Genomic DNA, 18,509 nt, shown 5'->3' with positions numbered 1-18,509 from the left:
TGCTGCAACCTAGCAAGTAATTCTACTCCTAGGTTTAATTCCTAGAGACCTTTGCACACGAGCTCCAAAAGATGCGTATGCAACCACTCACAGTGGCATCATTTGGATTTAGCACAAAACAGGAGGCAATCTAAATGTCCACCCATAAGAGAATGTGTCATTTGTGTATATGTAGGCAATGGAAAACTACAGGATGAAAGAAAGATCTGGTAAAACACAAAGAACCTAGTCTGTAAGGAAACATAATATAAAAAAATATATAAACACATCACCTACAAAGGTTTCATGCCATAAAAAGAAACTAAGAATATGAATTCATTATAAGAAAAGCTTGAAGTCAGGATGATGAAACAATGAAAAGAGAAGGGATATTTCAAAGTGAGGAAGAAAGAAAACAAAAATACTATCATTACAGAAACTAATACACAAATTAGAAACAGCAAGCATAAAAGGCAAGGTGGAGATTCAAATTAATAATAAGAGAATGATTTGAAAGAATCTCACCGAAGGCAGAGGAGAAAGACAAAGGTATTGGAGCAAGTTGGGAGCAGGTGCTAGCTGTCCAGGACAGACCAAGAGGACCCAATGGGAGGGTAACTGGGAATAACCCCAAAGGAAGGCAAGACGCAGGGAAGATGGAGGGAAGGAGGGAAGAAGGAGGAGGGAAGGTGAGGGAAGATTTTAGTGACTCAGACAGAATAAGTTTTCTGGAAATGAAGGAAGGACTGTCCTCCATCAAAAGAATACCCTGTGTTCCAGGAAACTTTGACAAAATGCTTAATGTCAAAGCATTAGTTTGCTTAGTTTTGCTTTTTTAATTTCAAGGATCCAACAAAAATCCCAAAAAACAAAAGATAAAACTTAGGCATCCAGGTAGTAAAAAGGAATCATCTACAAGGGGAAAAAAACTGTTGACCTCAGGCTTCTTCTTCAGAATGCCCAGTGCCAGAAGACAACCGAACAGGGCTTACAACATTTTGAGGAAGAGAAAGCAAGATGGAAGAGCTACACCCAGCTACACTGTTCCAGTGGGAAAGTCAGATGCAGATAGTCTCAAATATGAAAAAACAAAGGGAATAAAGCACCCATGAGCCTTTCTTAAGGAAATTACTTGACAATGAAATCCAGCCAGCCCCAAAATAAATCAAAATAATGAACTCTGAAAGGGATTAACTATGGTAAGCACTGGAGCGTAGTGACGTGCATTAACTCCACGTAAATACAAAACAAAGGCAAAACAACTGAGGGAATTATAGAACAGAACTGAGTGTAAATATCATTGTAAGCCCCGACTAAGAACAAAACAGAAACGACAAAACTTGTGAGGTGGGAGGTAGGGGTGGGAAGGAACACAGGAAGTGAGAGCCCACCCTGTGCTGCCTGTAATTGAAAGATCCTTCAAAAACACCATCATTTCTGGGACTCTTAATGACTTTCTTAATCTCTTTTCTTGTCTTGAAGTCCCTTTTGGGACCTAATATATCTTGTGGTAGAGAAATATTTATCCAAAGTGCAGAAATATCTTCAGCCTCATATGAAACTGGACTTGGCAAGCACTTAGCCTTATACTTCACTCCAGGCCTTACTGGCAGGATAATTTTGGGCTAGTCATTGAACACCTGCATGCCTCAGTTTCCTCAAGTTGAAGCTGGGATGATAACAGTGCCTCGCTCACGGAACTGCTGTGAAGGCCGCGGAAGGGAATGCCTAACATTGCCTGGCACACGGGAGGGCCCCCAGGAGGGTTAATGACAAGGGAGGCCATGTCTCCTTTACTTCTGGTAAATTCAAAGACATTTAAGTTAAATATGTCTTATTTGTAAAAAGGAGCGTGATTCTCTTCTTATAAAATTACTTCTATCTATGTATCCACCCACCCACCCACCGAGGCAGCCATCCTTCTATATATATGAATAAAGACAGACCTAGAATTATGTTCGCCAAATGTTGCCTTTGATTATTTCTGGGTGGTGGATTTTGAATAATTTATACTTTCTTCTTTGTACTCTTCAGAATTGCTTACTTTTTTTGTAATGCTAATGTATTTTGTAATGGTTCTGTTTTTATGAAAACAATAAATTTATTAACAACAATAACAGAAAACAAGTTTTACTAATTTACCAACACAATATTACATATACTCACTTCTCCAACACCTTGATCAACACTGGCTTTTGTTAGTTTTTTCCTCATTGACATTTTTCTCTTGAAAATTTTATATTCATTGTTAAAAGTTCTACATACCTTTGGAATAGTTATGATTTATCTCTTGTTTATGTGGCACATATTTTGTCAAGTTTCCCATTTGTTTATACAAAGTTTTGCTGTATAAAAGCTTTTCATTTTAATGTAATCAGATGTATCAAATCTTTTTCTTCATGGTTTTTGGTCTTCAATTTCAAGATTACAAAATTTTCACCCACATTATTTTAAAATTTAAATAGTTGACATATATAGAATTTATTCTGATGTGAAGAAGGGAAGGTTACAGGGATGCCTGGGTCACTCAGCAGTTGAGCATCTGCCTTTGGCTCCAGGTGTGATCCCAGAGTTTCGGGATTGAGTCCCGTATTAGGCTCCCTGCATGGAGCCTGCTTCACCCTCTGCCTGTGTCTCTGGCTCTCTCTCTCTCTGTCTCTCATAAATAAATAAATAAAATATTTAAAAAAAAAAAAGAAGGGAAGGTTACAAAGCTTTTTCCCCAAAGGGCTGGCTAGTGAATTATTCCCATAATAATTATTGAATGAGCCACTCCCCAGCCCCAAAACACTTTACAAAGTGTTTACAAAACACTTCAATAAAGATTGATCCACCACCTAACAATAGTTGGATAAGACAGTGCCATGCTGTCTTAAATATTACACCTTTAAAGGTTGTTTTATTTTAAGATTTTCTTTTGGGCAGCCCCAGTGACCCAGCGGTTTAGTGCCACCTTCAGCCGGAGTGTGATCCTGGAGACCCGGGATTGAGTTCCACGTGGGCTCCCTACATGGAGCCTGCTTCTCCCTCTGCCTGTGTCTCTGCCTCTCTCTTTCTCTCTCTGTGTGTCTCTCATGAATAAATAAATAAAATCTTAAAAAAAATAAAGATTTTCTTTTTGAGTAATCTCCACACCAAATGGGGGCTTGAACTTACAACCCTGAGATCAAGAGTTACATGCTCTATCTACTGAGCCAGCTAGGCACCCCTATAAATTATTTTTTATATGGTACTGTAGGTCCTCTATTCCTAACTTTTCAGAAGAAAATATACATATATTTCCATCCAGATATAGGGAAAGCAAGTATTAATACTGAATCTTCCTTTCCAAAAACCAAAAAAGAGCACTTCACTTACTAAGTTTTCCTTTATTTTATTCAATAAAGTTGTCTCATGTCTTTATGGAAGTCTTGAATATTTTTTACCAGATTTAGTACATGACTAGCACATCGGAGGTACTTAAGAATCAGCCTCTCATCACCATTACTACCACCAATGGACTGTCATAAGAAGTTGGAGGAGGCCTCGAAGTTTTGGAAGATGGGGGTAGGATCAAAATAAATCTTAGAAATCACGTCCAGGGCAGCCCCGGTGGCGCAGCGGTTTAGCGCCGCCTGCAGCCCAAGGTGTGATCTTGGAGACCCGGGATCGAGTCCCACGTTAGGCTCCCTGCATGGAGCCTGCTTCTCCCTCTGCCTGTGTCTCTGCCTCTCTTTCTCTCTGTGTCTCTCATGAATAAATAAAATCTTAAAAAAAAAAAAAGGAATCATGTCCATACCTAATGGTTTTCCACAACCGCCAATCTCTTCTGTTTATGCTTTAGAGAACCCTGCCATTAAAGAGACAATCTTACCTCTTGGCAAAAGGTTCTCTCAATTTCGTCTAAGTTGTAGTTTTTCCAGACATCTTCAGATGAACCAGAACTGTGGAAGCACTCCCTTTTGGAATTTTGGACTGGTTGATTCTTCCAGGAGATATCTATTAAAACAATAGAATTTTCGCTTATTAATGTTGTCAAAGGTATATTTAAATAATCAGTGTTCCCTTGTCATCCCAACCAAACTGGTAAACATTCAGACTAGAATGAACCAAAAGCATGATGAGCCATGGAATAATGGTCTCGAAATAACTGGCCAAACATTTTAGAAAAAAGTTAAATTAATCTTCTTGCTATCTCATGCTAGGATAAGCCTTAGATAGAGTAAAAAGTACACCAAGTAGAATACTAAAACCATGAAAGCAGTAGAAGAAAATTAAGATGAATATTACACAGTGCACAATTTCTATGTGCAAAATCCTTTCCAAGGAATGCATTATAGCCCCCAAATCATTTAAATAATGGATAGGTCTGACAGTATAAATATTTATTTTTTGTTTGGTTAAAAACACACACAAATCACAATGAAAGAAAAATGAGTGAGAAACACTGTAGGTTAATTACCATGATGCATGAGTAGCTCTTACAAATCAATAAGATAAATACTTAACAGAACAATAGACTAAGGTTATGAACAGGTAATTCACATAAAAAGAACTAAAAAATCCAACAGATACATGAAAAAGTACTCAAACTCACTGGTAATTGTCTAATGAAAATAAGTTAATAATTTTTTTCTACTTGTCAAAGAGGCACAGATAAAAGGGAATTATAGAGAAAGAAATCAGCTCTAGTTTATGTATAGAAACCCCAATACCAAAAAAAAAAAAAAAAAAAAAAAAGAAAGAAACCCCAATACCTGCATACTCTTAAGTCTCCTTCTAGAATTTTACAGAAATAGAATCATAGGACTACTCAACAAACGTATGTAAGGATATTTTCTGAACTGTTTAAAGATTTTAAAAATTGAAACAATTTAAATGCCCATTAATACAGGATTGATTTTATAATTATGGTTCATCAAGCCTCTAAAATACCACCAGACATTAAAAACAAAGATGCCTGTCTAAATTAACAGGCATGGAAATTTTTCCTTGATATATATTGTTTCATGATTCAAAGAAAGGATGACTAACATAATTTAATTTTCATTCTAATACTTATGTTGTGTTTTTGCAGGTCTATCCATCCATATATCCTCCCACCTATCCATCCATCTATCCATCTATGCATCAGAAAAGAAATCTGGGAGGATAATACACCAAAAAGAACACAGTGGTAGAATTCAGGTAGTAGGATTCGTGTTTTTGTGTCTTCTGACTTTTTTTGCAGCAAGCATGTATTACTTTTATAATAAAAGAGAATAAAATAAATCTAAAATATAGCCATTTTCTTTCTCAAAGTCGACTGCTAAGAATCACAAATGGTTTCCCAGATTTATTTCCTAAAATGTCTGCAAATAAGCTTCACTCAAATTAAGCATACTTACAACGATTCAGCTGCAGTTAACAAACTGCCAGTCATCTGGAATTCCATTTCCTACCTCAAAAAAGAAAAAAAGAAAAGAAAAGAAAAAAGTAAAAGAAAAACAGCCTCCCCCAGTGGACCCTGCTGGCTACATGATGAAATACAAAGGCAGAACTTGGTCTGGAATTCTTCGGCCTTGGTGGGCCAGGTATTTGAAACTGGGATCTGTGAACATGCACACTGAAGAGCCTCATCGAGTGATGGGGAAACAAACCCACAGAACAAGGCTCTGACTCAGTTGGGCACACAGAGCCCAGTTTTGTGACCCTGCATCCTGTGTGGGCTCCACTCTGGGGCACTGATGCTCTAATAGCGGTTCACAGGGACACACAGCACATGGAGGGAAACCTATTCTTGTTCTATAAACCAAAGGCCAAGCTCTGGAGGATTGTATGTGTGTGTGGGGGGCGGGGGTGGCTGGGGTGTGAGGCCTGCCCTCGGGGAGCTCCCGTCCAAGGACATGTGCAATTATACTGCTGCCCCAGGCTGGCTTACAGAATTCAGCTTTGCCTTGTTCAAAAGTATGCCTCTCGTCAGTCATGCCAGGCCTCACCCATCAGCCCAGCTTCATAATTCCTGCCACCTGCTCATTTCCACCAAAGGGGCTTTGCTGATGTGAAATGGGGTAGAAAGAACATCCAAAGCCTGCACTTATGTATGTCATAGGTGCACCAAAAGGAAACCCAACCCCCAATGTCATTTCTTCAGCTGCCAAATAGATAGAGCTTTTGACAAACAAGATAATGGCTTATTGGGCAGACCCGGTGGCCCAGCGGTTTAGCGCCACCTTCAGCCTGGAGTGTGATCCTGGAGACCTGGGATAGAGTCCCTCGCCGGGCTCCCTGCATGGAACCTACTTCTCCCTCTGCCTGTGTCTCTGCCCCCGCCCCCCGTGTCTCTCAATGAATAAATAAATAAAATCTTTTAACAAAAAAGATAATGGCTTATAAAGAATATAAACATAGCAAAACCAGAAATACCAAAGTTAGTAAGAAACATTGTTCTATATATTTAGAAAGCCAAAAGATGTGGTTCCTGCAAATATATGAACTAGAGATTCCCTGATATGGGTGTGAACAGCATCAAATCCACCAACAGCTCCTGGCAATGAATACTTGCTTGTAAAACATTTTCCCCAAAAGGAACCAACATGAGGAGACTGTATCCTTATCATTTATAGTTCATAGACAAGAGAAAAGCAGGAGTTCATATGAGAAATAAAAACGGATATAAAGAAGTATGTGGAATCACGTGCTTACTTAAGAAAGTGAAATTTTGGGAAAAAAGTGCAAATAGGTGACAAATTTTTTTTAAAGATTTATTTATTTATTTATTTATTTATGAGCAAGGGAGTGCAATCAGGGGGAGGGAGAAAAATGAGTAGATTCCAAGCTGAGCATAGAGCCTGATGCAGGGCTCAATCTCATGACCCTGAGATCATGACCTGAAACAAAATCAAGAATTGGAAGCTTAACCAGCTGAGCCACCCAGGCACCCCGAGGATATATATTTTAAAATTACTGCTCCCTTGAGAATATCTTCCCCAAACCACCATATAGAAAATGAATATTATTAAAATGCTAGTAAAAACTTCAGTCTAGAAAAATCAGCAATACAGAATGTACTTATCTGTCCATGTGCTTTAAGGTTGGAGTGCCAGGAAAAGAATTTCTCAGGGGAAGCTCTAAAGTGAGTACGATTCAGAAACTCTGAAAACCGTATAAAGATGAGGAGTACTCACTCTGGTTCCGATCAACTCTGCAACCTTCTGTTAACTAGCTACGCAGGCTTGGGCTTTTGGGTCCTCGTGTGCAAGAAGAAATGGACAGAAATGCCCCCAGAGTTGCCAGGAGGATTCGCTGTGGTGATGAATGAGCAGGCCTGGCATTCTAGAAACTCAGCACGCATTAGCTATCTATTGATTAATGAGAAATGTTTTAAATGATAGGAGACAAGGAAGAACAGTACCAATCAGAGCTTGAAAAACTCTGAAATTAAATGATAGAGCTCTGAAGCAAATTAGAGATAAAATCATCTCAGAAACAAAGACTGGACTAAAAGGAACCCAAAGTCAGAAAAATAAAATGCTGAATCAAGTAAGCAAAAAAGAAAAAAAGCAGGAAGGAAGGCTTGTAAGAAAGTTATGGTCTCAGAACACCTGGGTGGCTCAGTGGTTGAGTGTCTGCCTTCAGCTTAGGGTGTGATCCTGGAGTCCCAAGAATGAGTCCCACATCAGGCTCCCTGCATGGAGCCTGCTTCTCCCTCTGTCTATGTTTCTACCTCTCTCTCTTTCTCTTTCTCTCTCCCTCTGCCTATGTTTCTGCCTCTCTCTCTCTCTCTCTCTCTCTCCCTCTGCCTATGTCTCTGCCTCTGTCTCTCTGTCTCTCATGAATAAATAAATAAAAACTTCAAAAAAAAAAGTTATGGTCTCAAAAAGAAGATAGGAAAGAGAAATTCAAGATACATGTAAAAGATATAATTGGGAAGAAAATCTAACAACGGAATGGTTCAGATAAGTCACTGGTAAGGGAAATAAAGCCAGATGTCATCAAACTTTTCTTAGGAAAACTTGGAAGTTACCGGGCAATGGGTAGACATACTTAAGATCCTTAAGGAATGAAAATCTGAGCTAAGGATTTTATATCCAGACAAATTGATTTTTTAACTGTGCAGGCCATATACAAACTGTCATAAACATGCAGGAAATCAGAAACATCATTTCCAGGAGCACAACACAAGAAATCTTCTAGAGGACAAGCCTCAAATAACCAAAATGACGACAGAGCCCTTGAGTGGATATGATAAAGTTTCACTCCTGATACGGCAATCATACAGAAGCAGAGTCAGTGGCATGGGAAGATCTACGTTTTTATGACTTACACATGGAGAAATTAGATGAATCAAAACCTCCAAATGACCTTTAAACTGTTCTATATAATGTCACTATCTTCTTTGATTGATACCCTGAGCAACTATCTGGATCCTTGGCTTTTCCCAAAACAAGTTAGTAAGGTGGGACCATAGCCAACCTATGGTCAAAATAAAATCATTTCCATGATGGGTCAACCCAGAAAGTATATGCTGATACTATAATATTCAAACTATGGGGCTGAGGATTCGGAACTGATAGGATGGCAAAGGGGATAATGACAAGTTGACACCATTGATTCATCCTTTCCCACTATACACCAGTAAATAGACCTGTGTGTTGACAGCCACAGTACAGAGATTTCATATAATGCAGCCCATAGCCCCAAATGACTACAGCTGATCTCTGAACAGCATAAGAGTTAGGGGTGCCAACCCCCACACAGTCAAAAATCTACATATAACATTTGCCTCCTCCGAATTTAAATACTAATAGCAATTAGAACTTGAGCTAACACTGCAGGAACACAAGTATACAGGAGAATAACCAGACATCTATCTCATAATGAATCCAATCAACACTGCCTCTCATTGTGAGATGCATCATTTTATGTATCCCTAACAAACAAGTTGCCAATTATTGATAATAAAAACAATTCCACAAGACTTCCAATGTTGGAACTAAAACTGTATTATTTAACTTACCTACTTAAAATTCCTAATGAAATAAGCAAAAGAAAAAACTAGCAAAAATTAGAAAACAATTTTACCAGCATAGACCGAAGCAAGAAGAAACTCTGAATTTGGGCAGGCAGAAAGTTTTGCTTCCAATTACAGTGGATTGAACCTATCCTCACAGCGGATTAACAATTATAAACTCTGGCCAAAATATACACCAAAAGCTATCTGAAGGCAATAGAGAGCAACTGACATAAATTGGAGTTGACACTCCGAAAAACAGTAACACCTGATGCATTTCTTGATATCTGGCTTTTTGCCTGAGTGCAGGTCTCAGCCGACATGATGCTAAATAGACAGAATTCAGACATAAACCCAGGGTCCTGCTGGCTTTAGGAATCAGAAAACAGAGTTCAAGACTCTACAGCAGCTGGAAAATAAGAAAGTAAGGAAAGCTCAAAATAGAAAAGCATGGAGGAGGATTTCTAAAGTTTGTGCATAATTTCTGCCAGGATCTCTGGCTAACCCCTGACCAAGATGACAAGCTGTATAGAGCAGACAATAAGACATCATGCTAAAGCGACAGGAACAGAATAAAGAGTTCCAGTGTGAAAGCCCTCAGGAGAGACAAAGATTAGAGTCTGAGTGCAGCCAAATAAACTGGCTAAAACAAATACTTAAATTCTTCAGAGGCATGTAACAGAATCTACAATCTCTACAATGCAAGATTTACTATATCCAGGATAAATTCCAAAATTGCTAGACATAGGAAAGACAAAACAAAACACGAACCTGTGATCTCTACTCAAGAAAAAAATAATCAACAAAGACCAGACTCTGGGGGCGCCTGGGTGGCTCAGTCAGTTGAGCATCTGCCCTCAGCTCAGGTCATGATCCCAGGGTCCTGGGATCGAGTCCCACACAGGGAGCCTGCTTCTCCCTCTGCCTATGTCTCTGCCTCCCTCTGCCTCTCATGAATAAATAAATAAAATCTTAAAAAAAAAAAAAAAAAAAGACCAGAATCTGAGATGACCCAAATGTTGGAATTAGCAAGATGAAAATTTTAAAGTATTTAGAAGCTTAGATTTCAAAATAATTGTTTGAGAATATATAAAGGAAAATACACCCTTAATAAGTGAACAGACAGAAAAATCTCAGCAGAGCAACAAAAGCTGCACTCTGCATTGACAGTGTTTGTAAAATTAAAACGTATAACAACAATATAACTAAAGACTGGAAAATACTGGTTGTGAAGTCCTTATACTTCATGTGAATTAGTATAATATTATTTGAAAGTAGACTCTAGTTAATTAAAGAGGCATAATAGAATAAAAAATTATCAATTTACCCAATGGTCTTGAAATTATGAAAATTCTATTCAAAAAGTAGGTGTAGGTGAACTGGGAAGGAAGGGAGAGGAGTGTAAGGCAAGAGGCAAAGATCCCATCTTGGAATAAACTGGAAAAGGCACAAATTACTTCACAGAATATCTTAATAAGAACATACATCCAGTAAAACAAGAGATAAAACAACAAAATGAGAAAGTAATATCGTAGATCAAAGGAAATGCCATGATAGAAATAATAAATAAAGTAGAAACAGCACAGAATAAAATAGACCTTGGCAAAAATCAAATTACAGGTATAGCTAGAAGACCTGAGATGATCATTGTGACCACAAAGGAAAAGCGCAGAGAGGATACAGCACTTTGCCATAATTTAACAGATACAGAAGACAAAGACTATCCAACATTAAGGATAAGTTGTATCACTTAAGTTAAAGATTAGAAAAATGAAAGCAAAGATTTATTCAAAGATATATAATATTCAAAAAAATCTTGAAATGAAAAAATAATTGGATCTGCAGATTAAAAATACACTGTCCTTTGGAAAACACGCAGAAGGCTCAACAGCAAGACATATCCTAGCTCTTTCTGAAATTCAGGGACAAATAATTCTTTTGGGCAGCTAGCTAGAAAAAGCACACCACGAATAAGGGAGAAAATGAGGCAAACCTCAGACTTCTCTATAGGCAGACTCACTAGCAGAGGCAGTGGGTTAAAGTGTTGGACGTTCGGGAGTGGGAAAGTGTGACCCGCGGATATTATAGATATCTTCAGTTTCATTTCAATTCCTATTCTTTAACACTCAAGGAAAAGTAAAAACTTAAATAAAATAGAATCTATATGAACCCATTTGTACAAATATATTTCCTCCTATCTGTCTCTCTGCTTTCCATGGATCTGCATGGAAGGATGCCAGGAGTCATGCTGACAGTGGTTAATTCTGGGTGGTAGGATGGGCTTGTTGACTTCAATCTTCTCACTTATCTGCCTCACTGCCTGCCTCCCAGGGCTGTGGTGAACACGGGAAGAGACAGTACAGGAATGAGCTTAGCCTAAGGCCTGGCATGAAACAAACGTTTGGCAAGTGGGGTGGAGTATTACAGTTCTCAAATTAGGTCTATACACTTATTTGTAATGAAAATTCTCTATAATCAATCAAGACACCACCTTATATCCCACTTGGGCAAATGCACAGCCCCTGCTTCCACCCAACAAGTCCCATGCAGAGGCCCTTGGACTAGAATGTTTTCATTCCCTCCATGCTTGTCACATGCATCCTGTGAATTTTGGTCCTCCAAAAGTGTCTCCTCCCTCTTACTCGAACACTCGAACACTTGGAGCTAAACAGTTAAAATCTCAACTCCACCAAAAATGACCTATATGACTTTGGGGCCTTCATATAGCACCCTTAGGTCCATGTCTCCTCATCTAAAATAATGGGACAATAATACCCATCCCAAAAAGGTATTGAAAGAAATAAAAATTAAAATAAAAGCATATACAGTATCTATATAAAGCACAATAAATAAATGTTTTGTGGGCAGCCGCGGTGGCACAGCAGTTTAGCGCCACCTGCAGCCCAGGGCGTGATCCGGGAGACCCTGGATTGAGTCCCACGTCAGGCTCCTTGTGTGAAGCCTGCTTCTCCCTCTGCCTGTGTCTCTGCCTCTCTCTGTGTGTCTCTATGAATGAATAAATAAATAAATAAAATAAAATCTTTAAAATAAAAAAAATGTTTAAAAAAATGAAATAAATGTTTTGTTATCATTTTTATGTGACTTATTTTATGCCTTACCTGCCCTGTTTTTTTAAAAAATACATATACACACACACACACACACACACATACACACATGCATACACTCCTTAAAGACAGAGTATGTTCCTTGGCTTGGAACCCAATGAAGAGCCGAGTGGTATAAGGGTCTGCACAAGAACTAACAAAACATAAGGAGGAATGTGTCCTTTCAAGATCACCTTGCCTAGTAATTCCCAAAACTTGAGAGGCTTGAAGAAGAGCCCTGGAGTCTGCTATCAGTGATCCTAGTGAAACCAAGCTAAAATCAGAGAATTTGTCATTGTTAAATTTGCTAGTGAGGCAAATCTGAGAATCACAGAAGACACTCAATGAATAGCTGCTGTACTGACTTACACTGAAACCAGACAGTGACAACACATCTGGAATGAGCACTTGCCTCAAATGACCAAAGGCCTAGAGGTGTGTATGTGTGTGTTGGGGTGGGGGTGGGGTCTTCATAAATTCACCCTCAGGGAACTGGACTCTGCTCTCTTCAGAACTGTTCAGCAGGTCAACAACTCTGGGCACTTTGTTGATAAGGCTGGGATAAATGCCACCAGCCCCAGGAAGAATTTTCCTTCTCAAGGTTATATGCCTGTGCAAACCTGGCTCTAATATAGTGTATAAACTACTCAACTGTTTGCTCTTTTAGATTAAGATTTTTCCCATCATTAAAGGAGTAACACGTTCATTAAAAATTTTTCTGAAAATACAGAAGCAGCAGAAAGAAGAACCAAACAACACCCAGAGATATACTATGTAAAAACAATCTGTTTTAGAATTTCTTTCCAATCATTTACTAGTACTCTGCAAACACCTTCCATGTTACCATTAACTTTAGGGAAATCATTGCTCACAGCTCCACGTTTTACCGGGTAGGTAAGGTGGATAAGATACGCTGTGACTCACAGAACCCTTTTTCTGTTGTTAAACATTTATGTTATTCTTCTAAATAACAATGCCATGGCTATCTTTGTGCATAATGCAGTTTCCATATTTGAAAGTATTTCCTCAGAACAGATTCATAGAAGAGGAATTATCATGCCAAAGGATATTGCAGCAATCTTTAGCAATATACTTATAAAACACTCACCTTGGTTTCCCATATAATATCTAAGGTTCAAGTCATTATTTGCACTGAGGTTCTTCAAAAAAACATTATAATCCACTGCAGTATCTTTATCAATGTTGTAGTGTTTTGCAAACCTGGAATAGAAATGTTCTTTGGTAATCAGAAATTATGATACAGAGAATCTAAAATGAAGCAAGGGTATCCTTTAACACAGGGGTTGGCATTCATTTTAATGTGTTTCTAGCTAGAGCTGAAATTAAAAACTGAACCCTAGGAAGTGTTACTGTAAGATTAAAATACACAGACACTTCAAAGGAGATCACTGTACTTGGCCTACCGATGCGTGCCGAGGATTCTAACAGTACAAGCCCAACTTAGGGCTCATCTTCTCCCTTCTCAGGCAGGAGGAGGGGGCCGCCAGGACTCAGGCTGCATTCAGATGGCAAAAGCAGGTCTCACTTGCTTTTAATAATTAGGGGGCAATGATCTGGACCTAGGTCAATTGGCAAAAAGCCTCTATAGCCAGAGAAATCTAAAGCTGGGGTTAGAGGAGAACTTGACCAACCCACTTGACAGCATATCACAGAGATAAACTGAGGCCTAGTTCACTATAGCAGGGGGAAACTTTCCTTGGAGCATTCTAGGATTTCCATAGAGAAAAAGAACATTTTAAAACATTTAACCAGGGACGCCTGGGGGGCTCAGTGGTTGAGCATCTGCCTTCAGCCCAGGGCATGATCCTAGAGTCCTGGGATCGAGTCCCACATGGGGCTCCCCGCGGGGAGCCTGCTTCTCCTTCTGCCTGTGTCTCTTCCTCTCTCTCTGTGTGTTTTTCATGAATAAATATATAAAATCTTTTTTAAAAAGTAAAAATAAATAAATAAATAAAACACTTAACCCAGTGTCTTTCCCTGAAATATACGGAGATACTCTTTTTTTTTTAAAGTGCAGAGAAACGGCAGCCCAGGTGGCTCAGAGGTTTAGTGCCGCCTTCAGCCCAGGGCCTGATCCTGGAGACCCGGGATGGAGTCCCACGTCAGGCTCCTTACATGGAGCCTGCTTCTTCCTCTGCCTGTGTCTCTGTTTCTCTCTCTCTCTCTCTCTCTGTGTGTGTGTCTCTCATGAATAAATAAAATCTTTAAAAAAAATAATAAAATATAGTGCAGAGAAATAGGATGTTTGGATTTTTTTCCTTCTTATAATGAATTTTCTATTATTCAAATCTGCCACTTGATAAATGGTTTTCTAGATGATTTCTGCATTATTACATTTATAAAAAATTGACAGTTTTTAAATGTTTGGTTATATTATCTCCATATGTGTTGGTTTCTATAATTACCTAATTTCATGCTGCTTTCTAAAAATTTAGTAATTATCACTTAAAGTATTTGTTATTTTTCTGTTTTCCAAATTTAACAAAGAGTAACGTCATGTATTCATTTCAATGCATACCTTTTTTTTTCCACTTTGATGAATCTTGCCTATTGTTCTAATGAGAAAAATTATCTGGAGATAGGATAACTGCCAGATGCTAACACTGAAACTCCCCAAATAGCCACATCTTTCATCCACAATCTCTGCCTTGTGAAAATACGACTGTAGGCTCAGGGACCCAGGAGGCTGACCTACTGTGCTCCTTTCTGTTTGAGTTGCTGTCCTCTAAGAAGCGTTGACTACTCTGCTGCCCCAGCAACATGTCAGATACTGACAAAAATCTTGTCCCCAACTTCCCTGTTTTCTGTAAAAATCCAACATTGCTTCAGACTGGTATCTCCTCCTAAGAGAGTCCCAACCTCTCCTAATGCCCAGCCCACCTGTCTTTAGAATACTGACCACGTATTCATTGAGGGCAGACAGACAAAATTCCATGGTAGTATTTCCTACAAATAAAAATCTCAAAAATCAAGCCTCAGTACTGCCCAGGCATGCAGTATCTCAAGGGCTTTGAGGCAGAACTGTTCCTGAGATTAAAGGGCAATGGCCATTTTCCCAGAGATCTGTGCTTGGAGCAGGAGAGCTCACACGTCTGCGCGGACCCTCAGGCGAGTGGGTCATGCAGGAAGGCCAACTGTAGGGTGAAGGGAATGACACCCATAGACCCATAAACCTCTCCAGTACCACCACCTACAACTAGCCTTGGGCTTCACTGCTCTGCTCAGGCAGCAGGCTGACCTTCTGAGAGTGTTGGCTTTTCAGGCTGCTCATACATTATTTTACTGGGATTCAAATGCTTCAGCCTGGAGGGCAACAGAGAGGAGGGTGTGGGAGATGGGAAAGGGAAAAGAAACCCAGTGGGTCCCAGGGTAGTATGATGAAGTATAAAATCAGCGATGATTTTCTTTCTCTCCTCTTCTTCACACACACTGCCTGGTGTTCTGTAGCCTAAGGGGAAGTGTTTTCCAAGGAATAAAGCACATTCCCAGAAGCTTTATGAACCGTGGGAGAGTCACTATGGGACAAGAACCTACTATGTGCTGGGCGCATCACAGGCCTGCAGTGCACATTACCGGGAACCTTAGCACCAGCCCTGCAAGGCTGGCTCCTCAGCCTCCACTATTTATGAGAAACCTGAGTCTCAGAGAGGCCCAGAAGCTTCCCCAGGCCCTAGAACCTGGGAGGGAGCCACACAGACCTGACCCCGAAGTGTGCCCGACTCCAAAGGCTAGGCGCTTTACCACCACCCCAAGAGCCAGAGGCTGGTATTCAATAGGAGGCTGTTTTCAATAAAAGAAAGGATTCAAAAATGCATTGTGTCTCCTGCTCAAAAACTAAAAGGGCCAAGTTAATACTGAAGCAGCTTCTCAAGGAAAGAGTATATTCTTGAGCTTCAATAAGAAAAGCATTAAAGCAATCGAAGAAATGGTCTATGTTTGATCTTCTGTGTTTCTATTCTAAAGAAAAGCAATTCTATTATGTTAAGTTTCTCAAGCCTTATCATGAAAACAGTATTGTTTTCGAGGCTTAAAAAAAAACCTCAAATAAAAATTTGTGGAGTTCTTTATTATTCGATACTTACGAGATGGGGAAACAGACAGTAACATTTTTTATAGATTTACTAGGTTGGAGACTGCAGTGCCAAACACAAGGTTTATTGTCAAATAAAACACTGTTTTGTTTTTTGATTGCCTGTTTTAGAAGAGTGTTGCTTCTGTTCTATAATTGCGTGCACAAAATTATTTAATTTGTTTTGTTTGGATCTTATTCTGGACACTTTCCCAGTCGGAAAGATGTAAAAATTAAAACATCTATTATGTCCTTTTATATTCTGAGGTGGGTTATAAAGAGGAAAAAAAGAAGAAAATATCCCAAAGACCAGGAAACACCTATTTTTAAAAAGTCTCCTTGCTTCTCAGACCCCACAGTGCCTATGCCATGATCACCTGCCCCCCCTACACTTCCTTGCTGTAGGAACAAGTTCTTCCTCTCCTTCCAGAAGCAACATTGTCTTTATGGACACCATGCGAGCAACCACAGCCACCAATGTCACAGGGATTTATAACTGCAGTGTGATGTGAAACTCTTCAGCTCAGAGTGAAATAATAAGGCTTGGTACTTCTGTTAACAGCCTGGGGGATACTTTTAAAAAGTAGGAAGAGGAAGAGAGCTTCTTGGCCAAGTACCACAGAAATGAAGTTAAACCCCTTTCTAGTGGCTTCCATTCAAAACTCAGGTAGCTACAGAAGCCAGGCATTTGGCTTCTTCTAAATGATCTGGAGTTTATTGGAGACTCAGGAAAAAAAAGAAAGAAAAGAAAAAGAAAATATGCCCATGCAGGCTTCCACACATGGCCCCCGAGTCAGGAGCAGGTGGTGGTGGGTTTCAAAAGCTGTGAAGCAGTGAGATGTTCAGTTTTTCACTGTCTCCCTGGCTGCAGTGCCCCCCAGACCCCAGCAACAATGGTCCTTGGAGGAAAATTGCGTTTCTGTTATTATATCAGGATGGAGAGCCAATAGGGAGCACATCAACCAATGAATAAATCCTGAAATTTGTTCTTCTGTAACCCCAGGCTTTGAGTAAAAGTCAACTGGGAACACGGGGGATGGCGGATGTGGGGCCAACCAGGAATGGAGAGACAACTGGTGATGGATTACTTAAATAATCAAGATGTGTTCAGATCTGCAGGCCAGATGACTGCCACCCTGGGGACTCTCAGAATTAGAATCATTAGCTCTCGAATTTGAGCACTTGTAGAGACCACAAACACAGGAGAAACGCCATGAGTGCCTCTTCTAAAAACAGTCAAGACAGAGAGGGCAGGAGGGGACGACATCTGGCTCCACTGCATCTGCCTGGTCCCACTTTGAAACGGGGCTAAGTTCTACTGAGCAATCTCTCACCTGACCTTCGTTTACTTACTTTTTGTATTCATCATCTTTCATCTTCAAACAGAAGGTCTCGAGAACTTTCCTCAGTTCACGGGGCTGGATCAGACCAGTCTTGCTAACATCAATGAGCTTGAAGGCTTTGAAAATAGTTTTAATGTTTCTGAAAATCTGTGCAGAAGAAGTGATTTAGGAGAAGTCAAAAGACCCAGTGTTAAAAACCAAAATGATCATTTAAAAAAATATGAATGTTTTTAAATACTTCTGGTAAAATAAAATGTTTTCAAAGACTCACACTTGAGGTATTGCAAAATGCCATGTCTATGGAAAAAAAGAACACTTTGTATTTATTGAATGTTTGTAAAGCCATTTTCTCTGTAAATGGTCTCAGTAAGTTCTTAAAAAGTCTTTCTGATGTAAAGCAGTAAGTCTCATAGACAATTCATTCCCTTTTAGAGCCATACGAAAGATCTTTTTTGTTAATTGTTACTCAAAAACTATAGTTCAGGTAGGACTGAACTTGCACTATCTTCATTTTTCATGGCCATATGCAAAATGTTTTTACTAGGAGCTGCAAAATATGACTATACATTTCAACCCCTCTGAATTTTTTAAAAATATTATAGAAAAGTTGTATAGACATACTTCCCAAATTCAGCAAATGCATATTTATTGGGCACATAAATGTGACGGGCATTTGGAGCAGCCCTGTGGAGACGCAGAGTACGTCTGTGTGCTTACCCCAAACCTACTTGTACTCAGGACAGGAACATCCGCCGGGGCTCACGGGTGCCAAGCTTGGAGCTATGTCATTGAATCCCCCCAACCCACAGGAGGAAAGTACTGTTCCCCATTTTTTAGATAAAATGGAGGTTCAGAGAGGCTACATGAGTTACCCAACATCACCTCCATCAACAATGATCACCTGGATTCTAATGCAAGTCTACCTACCCTTTACCCACACTTCCCGAGGAAAAGACAGGATGTAAAACAAGTGTTTGCTGAAGCTGAGCTGTGGAAACAAGAGCCAGAGAACAGAGAAT

At 39.5% G+C, this 18,509-nt stretch overlaps 1 protein-coding gene across 8 annotated transcripts in view; it reads right to left on the bottom strand.

The window, feature by feature from the left end:
* EFCAB6 (EF-hand calcium binding domain 6) overlaps positions 1-18,509 on the bottom strand; it is a 243,750-nt gene that overhangs the window by 163,391 nt on the left and 61,850 nt on the right. For all 8 annotated transcript variants that reach the window (XR_011997867.1, XR_011997868.1, XR_011997869.1 and 5 more), the window contains 3 exons: positions 17,501-17,637; positions 13,166-13,278; positions 3,833-3,957 (listed from right to left, as the gene is read on the bottom strand). Coding sequence is in view for 5 of the 8 variants with exons in the window: in XM_026017432.2 (XP_025873217.2) it covers positions 3,833-3,957; positions 13,166-13,278; positions 17,501-17,637 (375 nt within the window). In the remaining 3 variants the exon portion in view is untranslated. The remainder of the gene's footprint in view (positions 1-3,832; positions 3,958-13,165; positions 13,279-17,500; positions 17,638-18,509) is intronic.

This window comes from Vulpes vulpes, chromosome 16, assembly GCF_048418805.1.
Source record: "Vulpes vulpes isolate BD-2025 chromosome 16, VulVul3, whole genome shotgun sequence".
Classification (NCBI taxonomy): Eukaryota; Metazoa; Chordata; class Mammalia; order Carnivora; family Canidae; genus Vulpes; species Vulpes vulpes.
This window is presented reverse-complemented; position numbering and strand designations above follow the sequence as displayed.